At 40.0% G+C, this 16,470-nt stretch overlaps 1 protein-coding gene across 6 annotated transcripts in view; it reads left to right on the top strand.

The window, feature by feature from the left end:
* Nucleotides 1-16,470, top strand: part of TBCCD1 (TBCC domain containing 1) — a 32,000-nt gene that overhangs the window by 787 nt on the left and 14,743 nt on the right. For 2 of the 6 annotated variants that reach the window (XR_014077233.1, XM_081571406.1), the window contains exons 1-4: nucleotides 2,756-2,848; nucleotides 5,527-5,905; nucleotides 10,806-10,961; nucleotides 14,333-14,699. Coding sequence is in view for 3 of the 6 variants with exons in the window: in XM_081571406.1 (XP_081427532.1) it covers nucleotides 5,570-5,905; nucleotides 10,806-10,961; nucleotides 14,333-14,699 (859 nt within the window). In the remaining 3 variants the exon portion in view is untranslated. Of the gene's footprint in view, nucleotides 1-2,755; nucleotides 3,603-5,526; nucleotides 5,906-10,805; nucleotides 10,962-14,332; nucleotides 14,700-16,470 lie in introns of those variants that run through there. The other 4 variants (XR_014077235.1, XR_014077234.1, XM_081571407.1 and 1 more) reach the window with 3 other exon arrangements.

Below are 16,470 nucleotides of genomic sequence, written 5' to 3'. Positions count from 1 at the left end.
TTCTCCCACCAGGCAAGGGCTTCCTAACTGGTCTCCCTGCCTCCACTCCTAATATCTTAGGATCTTTCTCTCTCTGACCCTTTTCCCTGCCATGATTTTTTACACACATGTCAGATCATATAACTTCTCTGCTTAAAAGCCTCGATGACTTTCCATTGCACTTACAATAAGATCCCCAGCCTTTATACTAGCTATAAGATAGCATAAAATGTTTCCTTGTTTAGCCACTAAGTCGTGTTCAACTCTTTGTCATCCCATGGACTGTGGCCCGCCAGGCTCCTCTGTCCATGGGATTCTCCAGGCAAGAATACTGGAGTGGGTTGCTATTTCCTTCTCCAGGGGATCTTCCTGACCCAGGGATGAAATCCATGTCTCCTGCATTGGCAGGCGGATTCTTTACCACTGAGTCACCAGGGAAGCCCCATAAGAAATGTCTAAAGAGATTTAAAATATATCAATTATATGTATGTATATCACTTGGGTATCATACACATTAAAAATATTAATAGGCAGCAAAAGACAAATATATAACTTTAAATAAACCATCTGCCTAATTATTCTCTAAGTGGGTAACTAGTGCCTAAAAAGTTTAAAGAGGCATACTGTCCTAGCTGAGTCAATATTAAAACATTGATAATATAAAGAAATAGATTTGTTCAGTTGCTCAGTCATGTCTGTATCTGACTCTTTGCAACCCCATGGACAGCAGCAGGCCAGGCTTTCCTGTCCTTCACTATCTCCAGTAGTTTGCTCAAACTCATGTCCATTGAATTGATGATGCCATCCAACTATCTCATCCTCAGGAAGAGAAAGGGTGACAGAGGATGAGATGAAAGGAATTGAAGCAGTCACCCAAATTTTCAGAATAATGTTAATCCTAGAAAGTATCTTAGTCCTAAAATCTAGTAACATCTCAAAGGTGAGAGTCTCTTCCTTTACAATCCTAAAAGTTTGTACTGTTACATCTCAAAAAATACGGAATGTGTATAAAGTCAGATTAAGATAATAATCAAAAATAAAATCTCTCAGTCTAGAATATAAAGAGCTAGGGAAGTGGGAGAATGATACTGTTCAAACATGCTAATGATCATCTGCAGAATAAATATAATGAAATAAAAATTTATGGGAATTTAAATAGAAAAAGCAAACCTCACAGATAAATATTTGAACCGTGATTGGCAATGCAGCTATAGTGATCAAGTGATCACGGCAGGCAGCAGGCAGAAGTCAGAATTAGGAAGCAGGACATAGGGAGGCATGCATAAGTGAATGTGCCCTGACTCTCAGCATCATTCCAGTGTGCCACTAGCCAAGTTTCAAGTGCTCTATAGACACATGTGGCCAGTAAGAAACTTATTATTTTTCAATAAAGCTGGGGAAAAAGAACAAAAAACTTACATGATCTGTACCTTCACCTAGTATACTCCTTACCATGTTTTCCAGCAAAACGGTTTATCTTTTTTTGAATACGTCAAGCTCATTCCTGGTTAGGGCCTTTATTCTAGTTGTTTTCTGCCTGAAACACTCTTCCCTCAGATCCTATCATGGGTGACTCCTTTTTAAACTCAGATAACAGCTTAAATTCACCATTTTATAGAAGACTTCCTTGACCAAGCAACCAAAATTAGCAACTGTTGAATCTCTGTTCTTACACTGTCCTGGTTTATTTTATTATTTTCATCCCCGCCCCTAACACACACATACTGGAATGCCAGTTTCATGAGAGCATGAATCTGGACTGTTCTCTTAACAGCTGTTTAAGACAGCAGCTTAGAACATTGTCTGCCACGGCGTAAAAGTCGCTTCGACTGTGATCTTTGTGTGCTGGCTTCTGATTCTTCAGGCCTCAGCTCAGATTTGGGATTCACCCCTTTCGCCAAATTTCGTAGCACTTACATATGAAATTGTTCTATTTTTTCCTACTGCATTATTTATTCTCCCTATTAAAATATACACTCCAAGAAAGCAAGGGCTTTATGTTTTGTTCACTACTGCAATTCAAGTGCCTAACACTGAGCCAGACACAGTGCAGAGCTAAGAGGGAGACCAGGTTACTGCTTTCAGGAAGATGCTTACTAAGGGAGAGAGGGCACATGCAAGAGGAGCTAAATTGCATTTTATGGTCTTATTTACCTTTGTATCTCCCACACCTAGAGGCCATAAACGAACTAAGGAAGCAGGAAATGGCCAAAAATCATAAAATGAAAGTTTAGAGAAAGGAGTGATATTCTTATACTAGGCGAAATCCAAAAAAACTTCTTAAAGGCAGTAACATGGAGGCAAACTAACAGTTAAGGAGCTCACCCTGGTCGCTATCGCTTCAGATAGCCTGGGTTTGTATCTTTGCTCGGTCGCTGTGTTACTTTCACCTCTCTAAGCCCTAGTTTCTTCATCTGTAAAACAAGTGTTCTTAAGAGTGCTCTTAGGAAGACTGAGATAAGTTAAGGTGCTTTAAGCAGTGCCCAGTTCATAGTATTCTACAAAAGTAAACTGTCACTTTCATTATTATTACTGATGAAAGCGTGCTGACCTTACCAGCAGCTAGTTGCTGACCACAGCTCTGTGCAGCAATAGAAAACTTCCTACTACCCTGAGTAGAAAGGCGCGACTCCAGAAAGCAGCCGGGTCTGGTTCCAGGTTCCAGCATCAAGGACTCTTGGCGCTAGCCAAGTGTTTCCCAGACCGCGGAAGACGTGCTGGGCCGCTCTAGCAATGTCGTGCTCCAGGTCTCGGTGGTGCGAGGTCTTGCGCTTGCGCAGAGGGTGGGCGACGAGCGCGGGGCCGGTCTGGCGCGCAAGGCACGGCCGCGCCCAGAGAGGTACAGTGGAACGGCTTCTTGCCTTCGCAGGTAACAGCTCGCGGGCCGGTGCCAGGGAGGGAGGGGAGGGACCATCTCGCTTCGGGCTGCGGCTGGGAAGGCAGCCTTTGCGCTCGTCAGTCTTGGGTCCTTTACAGACCCTGTCAGCTCGGGCTTCTCCGTTCCCGAAGTCTGATCGGGGCGCGCTCGGGCTGCACATCCCGCGTCCCAACCTCGACCGCGTCCTACCCCGGACCGCGGATGAGGTGGCGGCGAAGCATCGGGAGGACGGCCTTGGGCCTCACGCCGGCCGGTCTCCCCTCCTAAAAAACCAGGATCCCAGGGCATCCCCGGGGAGCTTTTGAAGCGGAAGGGAGCTTCAGTTTATGTTTATGAATTTAGCCGTCTCGAATTTCGTGGTTAGAATCGAGGGTTCGTCTCCAGTGAGCTTTTGATTGCTCGCTTTAGAGACAGGTGGACTCTACTGGAGCAGACCAAGATCTTCCTCACAGAACTTGCATCGCCTGATTTTACTCAGATTTCGAAGATAGCTGTCATCCACCTTCTCACACCCTTTCTGGGGTTCATGCTTCCATGATTCTTCACCTGGCCCTTACGTGGCCCTCCATTTAAGACAACTCATTCTGGTAATTCTCTTCTGGATTCACTCCCACTTTCCAGATTCTCCTAAAACTGGGTTCCTAAAGTATTAATATACATATATTTGTAAGTAGCTCAGTTCTGAAGTCAGACTGACTTGAATTCTAATCCAGCGTTCTCTGCCAACTCAAGTATGTGACTTTAGGTAAGTAACTCCCTTAACTTTTCTAAGCCCCAGTTTTTTCATCTGAAAATGGGGATAATATGTATCTCTAGGAGATTTTAAGGATGAAAGAAGGTGAAGAGCATGAAATACTTAGAATGCTACCTGGCATATAGTAAGCACGTAATTTATGTCCGTTATTTTTTGAACAGAGAATTCCCCAAAGAAGCGCAGTTTTCTTAGAATCAAGAGCCAAATAAAAATAGCAGTAAAACTTTTTTTCATCCAGTCATAAAATGAAGGTTTTTAAAGTGAAGTTAATGCTGAGGCATGCTCAATGAAAACCGTTCCTTGGTCAGCTGATGGAAGTTTTAATATAATCATTTTGGAAAGTGGTGGACATATATGGCAGGAACTTCAGAAATGTCAATTACTTCATTTCACAAATGCACATTTGAAAATTTTCTCTGGAAATTAATCACAAGCCAGAATATATGCAGAAAGATGATAATTATAGCATTATTTATAAAAGTGAAAACATTAAGCTTTTTATCGTGGAAAAATTTAACATGTATAAAAATAGAATAGGTAAGTGAACTCCCATGTGCTCATCATCCAGCTTCAACAATGGTCACTATTTTGTCTGTCTTGTTTTTGTGAAAAATTTTAAATTTACAAGGTGTCTGAAAATAGAACAGTTAAATAAACTGGAGTGTATTTATTTTTTAGCTTTAAAATGATACAGAATTGTATTATAATACAATGCAGAATATACAGTATTATCACAACTATGAACATTCAAAAACCTGTGTAGAAAAAAGGAAGGAAGTACAGTAAAGTATTAACCAGTTTCCCTTTAGTGGTGGGACTATGGATACTTTCCTCCCCTTCCATTTTTAGATATTTAATAAATATTCCATAAAAACGGTGTATTGTTGTTACAACAAACAATGAACAAACAAAATCTAAAAATATTCTCCTGAACTAAGGACAATAAAATATGCCAGAGCAGGTTAACTGTTACAGAGAATAAAGATGCTTTAATTTCCCTTGATCCGTTTTTTCGGCTTATGCTTACATGAGCATTCTTGTCTGCCATCTCGTGCTAGTGCTTGATGTTGCACTCATATGGTCAACTAACACATCCAAATCTTTAATCAGTCTCGCCCTCTATGTGTAAGTGATTGGACTTTGAAATTTTATTCCCCTTATTTTGATTAGTGTTTGCCCTCAGGGTAGAGCAAGATTTCTGGTGATAGGATGGCTCTTTTTTTCCATTTCTTCTTTTCTTTATCCTGAGCAGGCATCTATCTCATACCTCACGCATTTATACTCTTCCTAGAACAACCACTTTGAACAATTCAAGTCAGATAGTTTTATCACATTTTTTTCTTGCTCAGATCGATTATGATGAGATCTGACCAAAAATCTATTCTGCTTTTGTTTGATGAACTGGATTCACTTTTTTTTTTTTTAATTAGTTTATTTATCTATTTTTTAACTTTACAGTATTGTAGTTGTTTTGCCTTACATTGACATGAATCCACCATGGGTGTACATGTTTTCCCCTTCCAGAACCCCCCTCCCACCTCCCTCCCCATCGCATTCCTCCCGTTCATCCCGGATTCACTTGTTAAACTGACCTATGGAGGAGCCTTGTAGGCTGCAGTCCATGGGGTTGCTAAGAGTCAGACACGACTGAGCGACTTCACTTTCACTTTTCACTTTCATGCATTGGAGAAGGAAATGGCAATCCACTCCACTATTCTTGCCTGGAGAATCCCAGGGACAGGGAAGCCTAGTGGGCTGCCATCTATGGGGTCGCGCAGAGTCGGACACGACTGAAGCAACTTAGCAGCAGCAGCAGTAGTATATTTAAAAACAGTTAAGGGAGAGATCACCTTACAAGAAAATGTGTAAATGAGTTTTGTTTCAAATTAGTTTGTAAAGAAACTTTGTTTCCTAGGTATGCAAAGAAGCCTTTTCACGCAGATGTCCTTAGAGATAATATGGATCAGTCCGGAGTTCTCCTCTGGGTGAAAGCAGAACCCTTTATAGTGGGTGCCTTGCAGATTCCCCCTCCATCCAAGTTCAGTCTTCACTATCTCAGGAAGATATCCACCTATGTGCGAACACGGACTATAGAGGGAGGTTACCCACGCCTGTCTTGGTCTACATGGAGGCACATTGCATGTGGGAAGCTGCAGTTGGCTAAGGATCTGGCATGGCTTTACTTTGAAATGTTTGATAGTCTTGCAATGAAGACACCAGAGGAGCGCCTGGAATGGTCTGAGATTCTGTCCAACTGCATGTCTGAGGATGAAGTTGAAAAGCAAAGAAATCAGGTATGAATTTATATGTATATGTGTGTGTGTTTAGCTACTTTGGGAAATAAACTATTTAAAAATTTTGTACTAGCTGTAGTATGTGCAGTTTTAGATTTTAATGGCTATGTGATCCCAAAGCACCATTTAAGTTTTAGCATTTCCAGTTTGGCAGTATTTAGTGATTAGTCCTTATTTAGCAATCCGTACTCATCTACCTTCAAAGTGATAATGATATAGAAACCCTGTATTTGGAAGAGGGAAATATTTTCATTGACATTAAAACTAATATTGAGGTATGTGAGTGCTTATGAACTGTTGACATGTTATGGTAAGAGCACCTGCCTATTTTTAAGTGTGCATCCACTATGTGCTGGGATTCAAAGATGATTAGACTAGCAGCTCTGCCCTCATGGAGCTCATAGACTAGTAGGGGAAACAGTAGGGGAATCTGGTGTGTGTAAAAAGGTGCTATGTAATAAACATGTCTTCAAAGAAGACACGCAGATAACAACAATGCTAATTATTAGAGAAGTGCAAATCAAAAACCACGTTGAATTCTACTCAGTATTCTGAAATGACCAATATGGGGAAAGAATCTAAAAAAGAGTGGATATATGTGTAACTGATTCACTTTGCTGTGTACCTCAAACTAACAAACATTGTAAATCAACTATTATTGTATTAGTCACTCAGCTGTGTCCAACTCTTTGTGACCCCATGGTCTGTAGCCCACCAGGCTCCTCTGTCCATGGGATTCTCCAGGCAAGAATACTGGAGTGGGTTGCCATTCCCTTCTTCAAGGGATCTTCCCAACCCAGGGATCGAATCTGGGTCTCCAGCATTGCAGGCAGGTTCTTTTCCATCTGAGCCACTAGGGAAGCCCAAATCAACTATACTCTAATAAAAAATTTTTTTAAAAAACCACTTTGAGGTATTACCTCACACCATTCAGAATGGCTATCATCAAAAAGTCTACAAATAATAAATGCTGGGGAGGGTGTGGAGAAAAGACTACTTCCAAACTGTTGCTGCTGCTGCTGCTGCTTAGTCGCGTCAGTCGTGTCCGACTCTGTGTGACCCCATGAATCACAGCACGCCAGGCCTCCCTGTCCGTCACCAACTCCCGGAGTTTACCCAAACTCATGTCCATTGAGTCGGTGATGCCATCCAGCCATCTCATCCTCTGTCGTCCCCTTCTCCTCCTGCCCCCAATCCTTCCCAGCATCAGGGTCTTTTCAAATGAGTCAGCTCTTCGCACGAGGTGGCCAAAGTATTGGAGTTTCAGCTTCAACATCAGTCCTTCCAATGAACACCCAGGACTGATCTCCTTTAGGATGGACTGGTTGGATCTCCTCGCAGTCCAAGGGACTCTCAAGAGTCTTCTCCAACACCACAGTTCAAAAGCATCACTTCTTCGGCTCTCAGCTTTCTTCACAGTCCAACTCTCACATCCATACATGACCACTGGAAAAACCATAGCCTTGACTAGACAGACCTTTGTTGGCAAAGTAATGTCTCTGCTTTTTAAGATGCTATCTAGGTTAGTCATAACTTTCCTTCCAAGGAGTAAGCGTCTTTTAATTTCATGGCTGCAGTCACCATCTGCAGTGATTTTGGAGCCCAGAAAAATAAAGTCTGACACTGTTTCCACTGCTTCCCCATCTATTTCCCATGAAGCGATGGGACCAGATGCCATGATAAGGAAGATACATATATTAATTACTCATCATAGAAAAGAATGAAATCATGCCATTTGCAGCAACATGGATGGACCTAGAGATTATCATACTAAATGCAGTAAGACAGAGAAAAACAGATACGATACCACTTCTTTGTGGATATAGAAAATAGTACAAATGAACTTATCTGCAAAACTGAAACAGACTCATAGACATAGAATACCAACTTGTGGTTACCAAAGGGGAAGTAGGGAGATAAATTAGAAGTGTAGGATTAACAGATGGACACTACCATATATAAAATAGATGAACAACAAGGATCTGCTGTATGGCACAGGGAACTATATTCAATATCTTGTAATACACTATAATGGAAAAGAATCAAATGTATATATATATATATAATGGATAAGAATCAAATGTATGTGTGTGTGAGTGTGTGTGTATAACCGAATCACTTTGCTGTACACATGAAATTTAACACAATATTGTAAATCAGTTATACTTCAGTTTAAAAAGTAACTGTTTAATAGTATGGAATGTACAGTAAAAGTATGCATAAAGTACAGAAACAGAATAGAGAAGAGAATAATTAATTCTGGTGATGAGGAAAGACTTCACAGGGAAAGTATATTAATCAGAGTAAGCTTATTACAGTAACAAGTGAGTGCAGCATTTCAGTGGCTTAGTGCAATAACATTTTATTTCTTATTCATGCGGCACCCAACATAAGGCATCTGGTTGGATGAGTCTGTAGGCTGCTGTTGTCTAAGCAATGACTCAGGGATCTAGGCATCTTCTGTCTTTGGAGCCACTATTATACTAGTCTGCTTTGCTGCAGTTAAACAAAAATGAAATTCCAGTGGCTTACAGTAACTGGAGTTTATTTCTTGCTTATTTGACTTTTAGTTTGCACCTTAGCGAAGGCTCTTTTCCAGGCTCTGGCTCTATGTTTCTGCCCATGTGGAGACTCAGGCTGAAGAAACAGCTTCTGTGATGGTCATGCCTGTCTTATGGTAGAAGGGAAGAGCAAAATAACAGGAGAAAAGTTTTGACACCTCTTAAAACTTTTGCTCAGATGTGACATAAACAGCAACTACTTTTGTTCTGTTGGCTAAAGCTTTGTTATGTGTCCATCCCTGATATTATTAAGATGGGAGGGAATCTACCTCATAGGAAGAAAGGAAATCCTGTAGCCATGGGTAGAGCCATGTAAGCCCCTTGGAAGATAAGGAAGTGAACAATTGCAAATAAAATACAGTTTGCTATGGCCATGCCCACTAGGGCCTGAGTCCTTCACTTCTATTTTTTGGGAGGCTTGAAAGTGGTATGTGTAAATCCACCCATATTCCATTGATTGTAACCCAGTTATACCATATCCAGTTTTAAAGGAGGCTGGGAAATGCTATCTAATTGTGTGCTCAAGGAGGGAAAGGTATTTAGTTAGCATCTAGCAAGACTCTACCACATGAAATAATATCTAAACAAGGTTTTGGAAATTGAAAAACAGTTTGGCAAGCAACCAGGAGGAGAAGGGCATTATAATTAGTTGTTGTTCAGTCACTAAATCATGTCCAACTCTTTGTGACCCCATGAACTGTAGCACTCCAGGCTTTCCTCTCCTTCGCTATCTCTCAGAGTTTGCCCAAGTTCATGTCCATTGCATCAGTTGTGCCATCCAACCATCTCATCTTCTGTTGCCCCCTTCTCCTCCTGCCCTCAATCTTTCCCAGCATCAAGGTCTTTTCCAGTGAGTCAGCTCTTGGCATCAATTGGCCAAGGTGTCGGAGCTTCAGCTTCAGCATCAGCCCTTAAACATTTATTGAGTGCCTATCATGTGCAGTAGTGAGTGCTGTGGATACAGAGATGAATAAAACCTTCAAGAAACCCAGTGTTTTTTGAGTGCTTACTACGTACTAGTTTCTGTGCTAGTTACTAGGAACATAAAAATGAAAAAGAGATCTCATAGTCTCATGGAGAGGCAGGTATATGGAGAAATAATGACAATATAACATAATTATTAAATGGAAGTACTAATATGTATAAAATCAGGAAATTATGTTGAGTCAAAAAAGTCAGCCCCAAAAGATGACATACTGTGATTCCATTTATGTAACATTCTTGAAATGACGAAATTATGGAAATAGAGAACAGAAAAGTGGCCAGGGGCTGAAGAAGGGGTGAGGGAAGGTGGGAAGTAGGTGTGGCTATAAAAGAGCAACATGAAGGATCCGTGTGTGGATGGAAGTGTTCTCTACCCTGACTGCATCCATGTCAATACCCTGTCAATACTATTGCACGATAGTTTTGCAAGATGGGAAATTGAGTAAAGAGTACATCAGATCTTTGTTCTTGCAGCTGCATGTGAAACTACAGTTACCTCAAAAGGTTTAGTTAAGGAAGTAACTTTAGTTAAGAAAAAAACTTAAAAAAAAATACATAGATTCATGAGGTTCCATGTTGACTGCTGATTTGAACAGCTAGGTGTAGGTGGTTTTGAGAATCCATATTTTCAAGTTCCTTAGGCTTCATGATTTTGAGCCATGTTGGCAATCAGGGTGAATATAGCTGTAGTCCTAGAGGTATTACTTCACTTTTTTGCCTCCATTGTATGTGTATGGGAATGGGTATATGAGGATAATCATGAGCTTCAAACCATACCTTCTTCAAATAAGAAATGATTTAGAAACATTTGTCAGGCCAGTAGTTTTTTTTTTTTTTTTAATCAAGCACTTTTTGAAGAATTTGATGAAAACCTGAGGCCTACTCCTCCACAGAATACCATACACCAAAAAATTACATACAATTTCATATGTTCCCCTGATATCCTAAACTTTCTTGATAAGTTTATGTTAAACAAACTTCGTCTTGATTAAATTTCCTTCCTTTCTTTCTACTTTTTAATTCAAATTACTAAGATTTTTTAAACATAATTTTAAACTTCTGAAATAATATGCTTCTATAAAGAATGTGCTTCATGACTTTTGGGAGAGAATATCAATGGCCATAGATTCTACATAGCTTTCTGAGAAGGTAAGTGACTCCAGTTTAATTAGTTTTAGACACTCCTATATCTGGGTACCAGAGACATATGTATCCAATGCTAGAAACATTTTTGCATTTGTCCTTTTAGGATCAGAACAGTGTTGTGAATTTCTTTTACTATACCTACTTAGTTGTAGACTAGTAGTTGATGTCATTTTAGGACATGGTTCATCATTTATTTTCTTCTTGGACAGCTATCAGTGGACACCCTGCAGTTTCTGCTCTTCTTACATATACAGCAGTTAAACAAGGTCTCCCTGAGGACATCTTTGATTGGAGAAGAGTGGCCTAGTCCCAAACACAGATCTCAGTCTCCTGACCTGACTGAAAAATCCAGTTGTCATAGTAAGGTACTGTTTAAATTATGATCTCTTTCTCTAAAAGGGACAGTTTTCGAGGGAGATAGATTGCCTTCATTAAAAATTAACTCTGAATAACTTATATAAGCCAGAGATTTGCTGGCTTGTTTTGTTTTGCTTTTTACTTTTTTTCCTATTTATAAAACAAAATCAACATGTGCAGTCTTAACCAACATAGAGAAGTGATTTCAGTTCCTTCAATGACACAAAAATCACTTAGATAATTTTCTGGCAAATCATTTACTTTACTCTTAATTAGTGTTCACATTTTTGCAACTGTTGATGAATTCTATTTCACATGATTGTAGGCAAGTCAGTTAACTTCTCTTGCTTGGCTTCTTTTCTCTACACGTTGATGATAATGCCTATTTCTGAGTGGCTGTGAGAATTCAGTAATATATAGCACACGACTTGTTGCATAGTAAGCACCAGTATATGGTGACTTTCGTTTGTGTATGGCCTCTCCCAGCAACTGACTGGACTAGGGATGGACACTTGACTAGAGTAACCCATTCCTTGGCATGAATTTGAAATTGGTCTGATTTGAAATGGTGACCATGGCCCAAACAATACCCCTAGGGGTTGAAGAAATTACCAGTTGGTGATGGGTATTTGAGCTGGTAGCTCATGTGGCATTGAGACCAGCACAGCTACCACATTTGTGAGTGACCTGGAGTTATGACAGATTAGAAACTCTGACGGAATCAGAGAAAAAGAAGAGAATGGAACAGATATGCAGAGAGTCCTAGGAGATGAAGAGGTTCAAACTGGCTTTCCAGTTCAGGTTCTGATGAGGCCTCCCTGTACTTCCATTTGGGAGATGACTGTGTGTCCCTGCAGTAAATCTCCCTTCACTTGAATTAACTTGTATTCCCTGTGCCAGTGAAAGTTACTACCAGCCAGCCACCCATGCTCTCTTTATCACCACCCATACCTACTTAGTTGTCAAGCCTTACTGATTCTGATTCCAAAATAACTTGAAAAATTTCTTTCTTCTTCTTGTATAGGTCCTAGTGTCTTTTTTTTTTTTTGACTTTTATTTCTGGTATTAGCTCCTACTTGATCATCCTGCTTTTAATCTGTAGCCCACCTACTACACTGGAGTTTCCAAAATACAGATCAGTGGTATCCATCTCCTGTCAGAACTCCATCAGTGAATTCTCACTGTCACTGTTGTTTTCACCCTTTCACCCTTGTACTCTTTGGAGTCCTCTCAGGCCTACTTACTATGGGGGAGGGAGATGCAGCAAGAGGGAGGAAGAGCAGGTGAGGCTGTGGGCAGCTCTGCTTTGAAGTATTCTCTGGCATCCAAAAGAGAGTTTATTCAAAAGAGAAAATGGTATAGCTGTTTACAAAGTAGTTTGAAAATCTCTGGTACACACAATGAAGTCCAGAGACCTTAGTATTTCATGCAAGGCTTTTGCTGAATGGGTGCTGCCTGCCATTTTACCTTCCCCTGTCACTTCCCAGCGTGCCCCCTACATCCCACCCACAATTTTCACTTCTCTCAACATAGCACATAATTTTACTCCTATGGGCCTTTGGATGTAGTTTCCTAGGGCTAGAATGCCTTTTTTCCTGATCTGTTTGCCAAACTACCAATGTCAATCAAGAATCTATTCAAACAGCACTACGCTAAGATTTGTTTTCCCCAAATGACATTCTTGTTCCTCTCCTGCCCATAGAATGTCTTTCAAATCTCTGCTATAGGTCTTATCTCATTGTGTTTTAGTTTATGTTGTCATTTCACTACACAGAGGACAGGAACTATGTCTTACTCAGTTTGTATAATTCATCATTTAACACTGCTCATATCACATAAGAGGTATTCAAAAAATATCTGTCAAATGAATGAGCCAAGTTATTAGAACGTCTGCCAACTCAAAGCTTATTCCCAAAGTGTTATGGTCCTTTAATGGACCAGAACCTGGGGGTACAGAGTTGACTATAAGAAAGTGAAAGAAGGAAGAAAAGAGGCTGATATTCCCTGGTTTATACAGTATGTCAGTATGCTGCTGCTGCTGCTGCTGCTAAGTCACTTCAGTCGTGTCCGACTCTGTGCGACCCCATAGACGGCAGCCCACCAGGCTCCCCCGTCCCTGAGATTCTCCAGGCAAGAATACTGGAGTGGGTTGCCATTTCCTTCTCCAATGCATGAAAGCAAAAAGTGAAAGCGAAGTTGCTCAGTCATGTCCAACTCTTAGCGACCCCATAGACTGCAGCCTACCATGCTCCTCCATCCATGGGATTTTCTAGGCAAGAGTACTGGAGTGGGGTGCCATTGTCTTCTCCAATGTCAGTATAACTCTAGACAAAGAGTTAGCTCCATCTACGTAGGCACAGGGCGCCCTCTCAAAGAGGTCTTGAAAGCCTGGGCGAGTAGGTAGACACAGAGGACACCTGTGCTCCATGGAAGCAGCCTGAAAGGGGGTGGGGAGAGAGAGAGAGAGAGAAATGAAGAAAGACATGGGGACCAATGTTCTGATGGAACAAAGGCATTTATTCAACATATTGTGGGCATATATATACTGTCTTACAAGATAGCCTTTTCAGCAGAGAAAGGGATAAAAAAAATCTTACAAGTTATTCAGGAAGCCTGAGGCTAGAATCATTTTCAAGAGAGGGGATTGTAAAAGTTACTTTCCATATCAGAAGGGAAGAGAGTTGTAAATGGCTACTTACCACTGTACAGAAAGGCTACTTTCCATATGAATGAGATACATAAATTCCTATTATTCCCCGGAACCCTATGGGGCTCCTCTAGCACCTGCATTCAGGTGCTAATGAGGAACAGGATTTATGCAAGACCGAAAACAGCATACAGGAAGCCTCCTGTTAAATGCTTCCTTACAGCAAAGGAATAACTTCTTTTAAATCTGACTACTGTAAGATCAGTTGCCTTTTTTCATTGGATTTTGAAATTAGTTCTGTGATTTGAGAAGGTAAATAAAAAAAACCTAGTGCTTCATGAAATGTCTCATCTAAACTTTTAGAATATTTACTAGCTGTGTGACCTTGGGCAAGTTTCTTTTTGTATCTCCATTTCTTCATCTGTGAAATGGGCATGGTAATGGCATCTAATTTAAGACTGTTGCTAGGACTAAATAATGATAAAGTTTCTTTAAAAGTACTTGGCACACACTGAAGCTTAGCTACTAGTGTTACTTTTGGATTATCTTAGGTAGAATAGTATCTCTTTATACCTGTCACATGCACAGAAAATCTTTATAAGGTTTGTATAGTCACCTTAAATGCTTTTGGGGGGATGAGGCAAAATATAAACATAAAACAGTTAAAATATAAACGTTTCAGATCTCAGTGAATCTCTTCTGTTAAGAGTGCTTTCTTTTGATATTTTTTAGAACTGGAACGATTACAGTCATCAGGCTTTTGTTTGTGATCATCTGTCAGATCTCCTTGAGCTGCTTTTAGACCCAGAGCAACTTACTGCATCATTTCATTCAACCCACAGTAGTCTAGTCTCTCGGGAAGCTGTTGTGGCGCTCAGCTTTCTTATCGAAGGTACAGTGAGTGGAGCCAGGAAGATATATCCACTTTATGAACTTGCACTGTGGCAACCACTGCATGCGGAAACTGGCTTCTCAAAGACCTCTAAGACTTTTTCTTTCTACAAGCTGGAAGCCTGGTTGAGAACCTGCTTGACTGGGAATCCATTTGGTACATCTGCTTGCCTCAAGTCTGGGAAGAAATTGGCTTGGGCTCACCAAGGTATTTATTAATATCTTAATCTATATTAAATTGAATGACAGGTTATGGAACCTAGTGTTTTCTGGTGTATTAGTGATCACACATGTTTTGTGGAAGACGTCAAGAATATTGCTACTATAAAAGGGAAAAAAGAGAACATTTCTTTTGTAAATGACTTTTTCTCAAGGAGTCAACAATCTCTGTTGACTCATTAGTCCAGCTTGCATTGGTTGCAGCTAACAGAAACTCCAGCTTCAGTTAGTCCTTTCCTTGCTCCACTTTTGTCTTTTCTGGCTCATTTTCCCTCTTAGGCTCATGCTGATTTGCTTGAAGCTTTCCTATTTCCTGTGCCTCTTAGCAGAAATTGGCTATTCCGCAGTTGTACCCTCATAGAGTTGCTGCAAAAATGAAGTTCTTTTAGCTATACAGACACAGGCAGACTAGCTATTTCTGAATTAGAAGTTTAAATTCATAGTAGAGAGAATTTGGCTTTGGTTGCAAAAGTATCTGCTTCTGATAATCCAGTGATGGCTAAAGGGATAGGTTCAGGTACTATATGACTTCTTGGGGCCCAGGTATAAGTTTTAAGAGAAGAGGGCCTCAGAAGTAGGTGCTGCACTAAGGCAAATGCCAGGCAAAATTAATGGGAAAAAACTAGAATATACTCCCAAAATCTCTGAGTTTCAGAGATAAAGAGAAAATAGTTTCCATGCAAATGTAAAAAAAAAAATCGGTTTTGTATCAAATTTTTGTAATGCTAAAATTCAGAAAATGGTTGAGCAACATCTACAATGATCCAAGTATTTTATATGCAACCAAGTTGTTGCTCTAGCATGAGGTCAGACTCTCAGGTATGTATGGCTCCTATAAATAGGAGATACTATATAATTGTTGATGTTGATAAAAGAAATATAGGTGCAAGTAAGTTTTTAAACATTGTTAGGGTAAGTACTAGGAGGAAAAAGGACATCTGACCTCTTAGGATTATAAATGTATTAGATAGTAGGATTACAAATAATTTTTATCTTGTTTTGCTTATAGTATTTAAAAGTTTTCTACAGTAGCCATATATTAGTTTTCTAATAAAAGAAAACAGTAAAAATTGTTTTAAAAGAGGAATAGCGTATTATGTGACCTCTCCACATTTGCCAGTTTTCTTTACAAGAGTGGTCCTGATGGCTTGCAGGGAAGTACAGTCTGAGAAAGCAATGACATCCTGGTGAGACTCTGTTAGGAGGGCAACCTGTACAGAGTTTTTGAGTGTGAGCTTGTGCAAGGCACCATGTCTGAAAGGAAGATGTACTCCCAGTAGTGATCCTGGGAGTAAAGACATGAACCTAAATAGAATGCATGGAATGATGTGGTAAGTAACTTAGGAGGAATTCAGAATTTGTATTATGGCAATTAAAAAAGAATATTTCAGAGTTGGGATGGTAAAGTAAGGTGAGTTGGGAAAGATATTTGAATTGCGTCAACTCTACCACTTACTAGCCATATGGCCTTAGGCATGTTACTTAACTTGAAGAGTAGACATGAAAAAAATCTTAGATCTATAGGCAATCTTGAATGGATTGTAGATTTAACCTTTTTTTAAAAAGACAAAAAATTTAAAATTTGGCAACATACAGAAAAACAGAGAGTAGTATAGCATACACCTCTTTACCTGACACCCAAATCTAACACTTTTTTAAACCTGTAATGTATCTAATTTTAGACATGTGGACATGTAGATATGTATAAGCTCATTTGGATGATGGTTTTCCTTTGAAACTATCTCGTTTGTATTTTTCTT

Source organism: Giraffa tippelskirchi, chromosome 2, assembly GCF_054371585.1.
Source record: "Giraffa tippelskirchi isolate mGirTip1 chromosome 2, T2T-mGirTip1v1.2.pri, whole genome shotgun sequence".
Lineage (NCBI taxonomy): Eukaryota > Metazoa > Chordata > Mammalia > Artiodactyla > Giraffidae > Giraffa > Giraffa tippelskirchi.
Note: the sequence above shows the minus strand (reverse complement) of the source record. Positions and strands in the feature narration are given on the sequence as shown.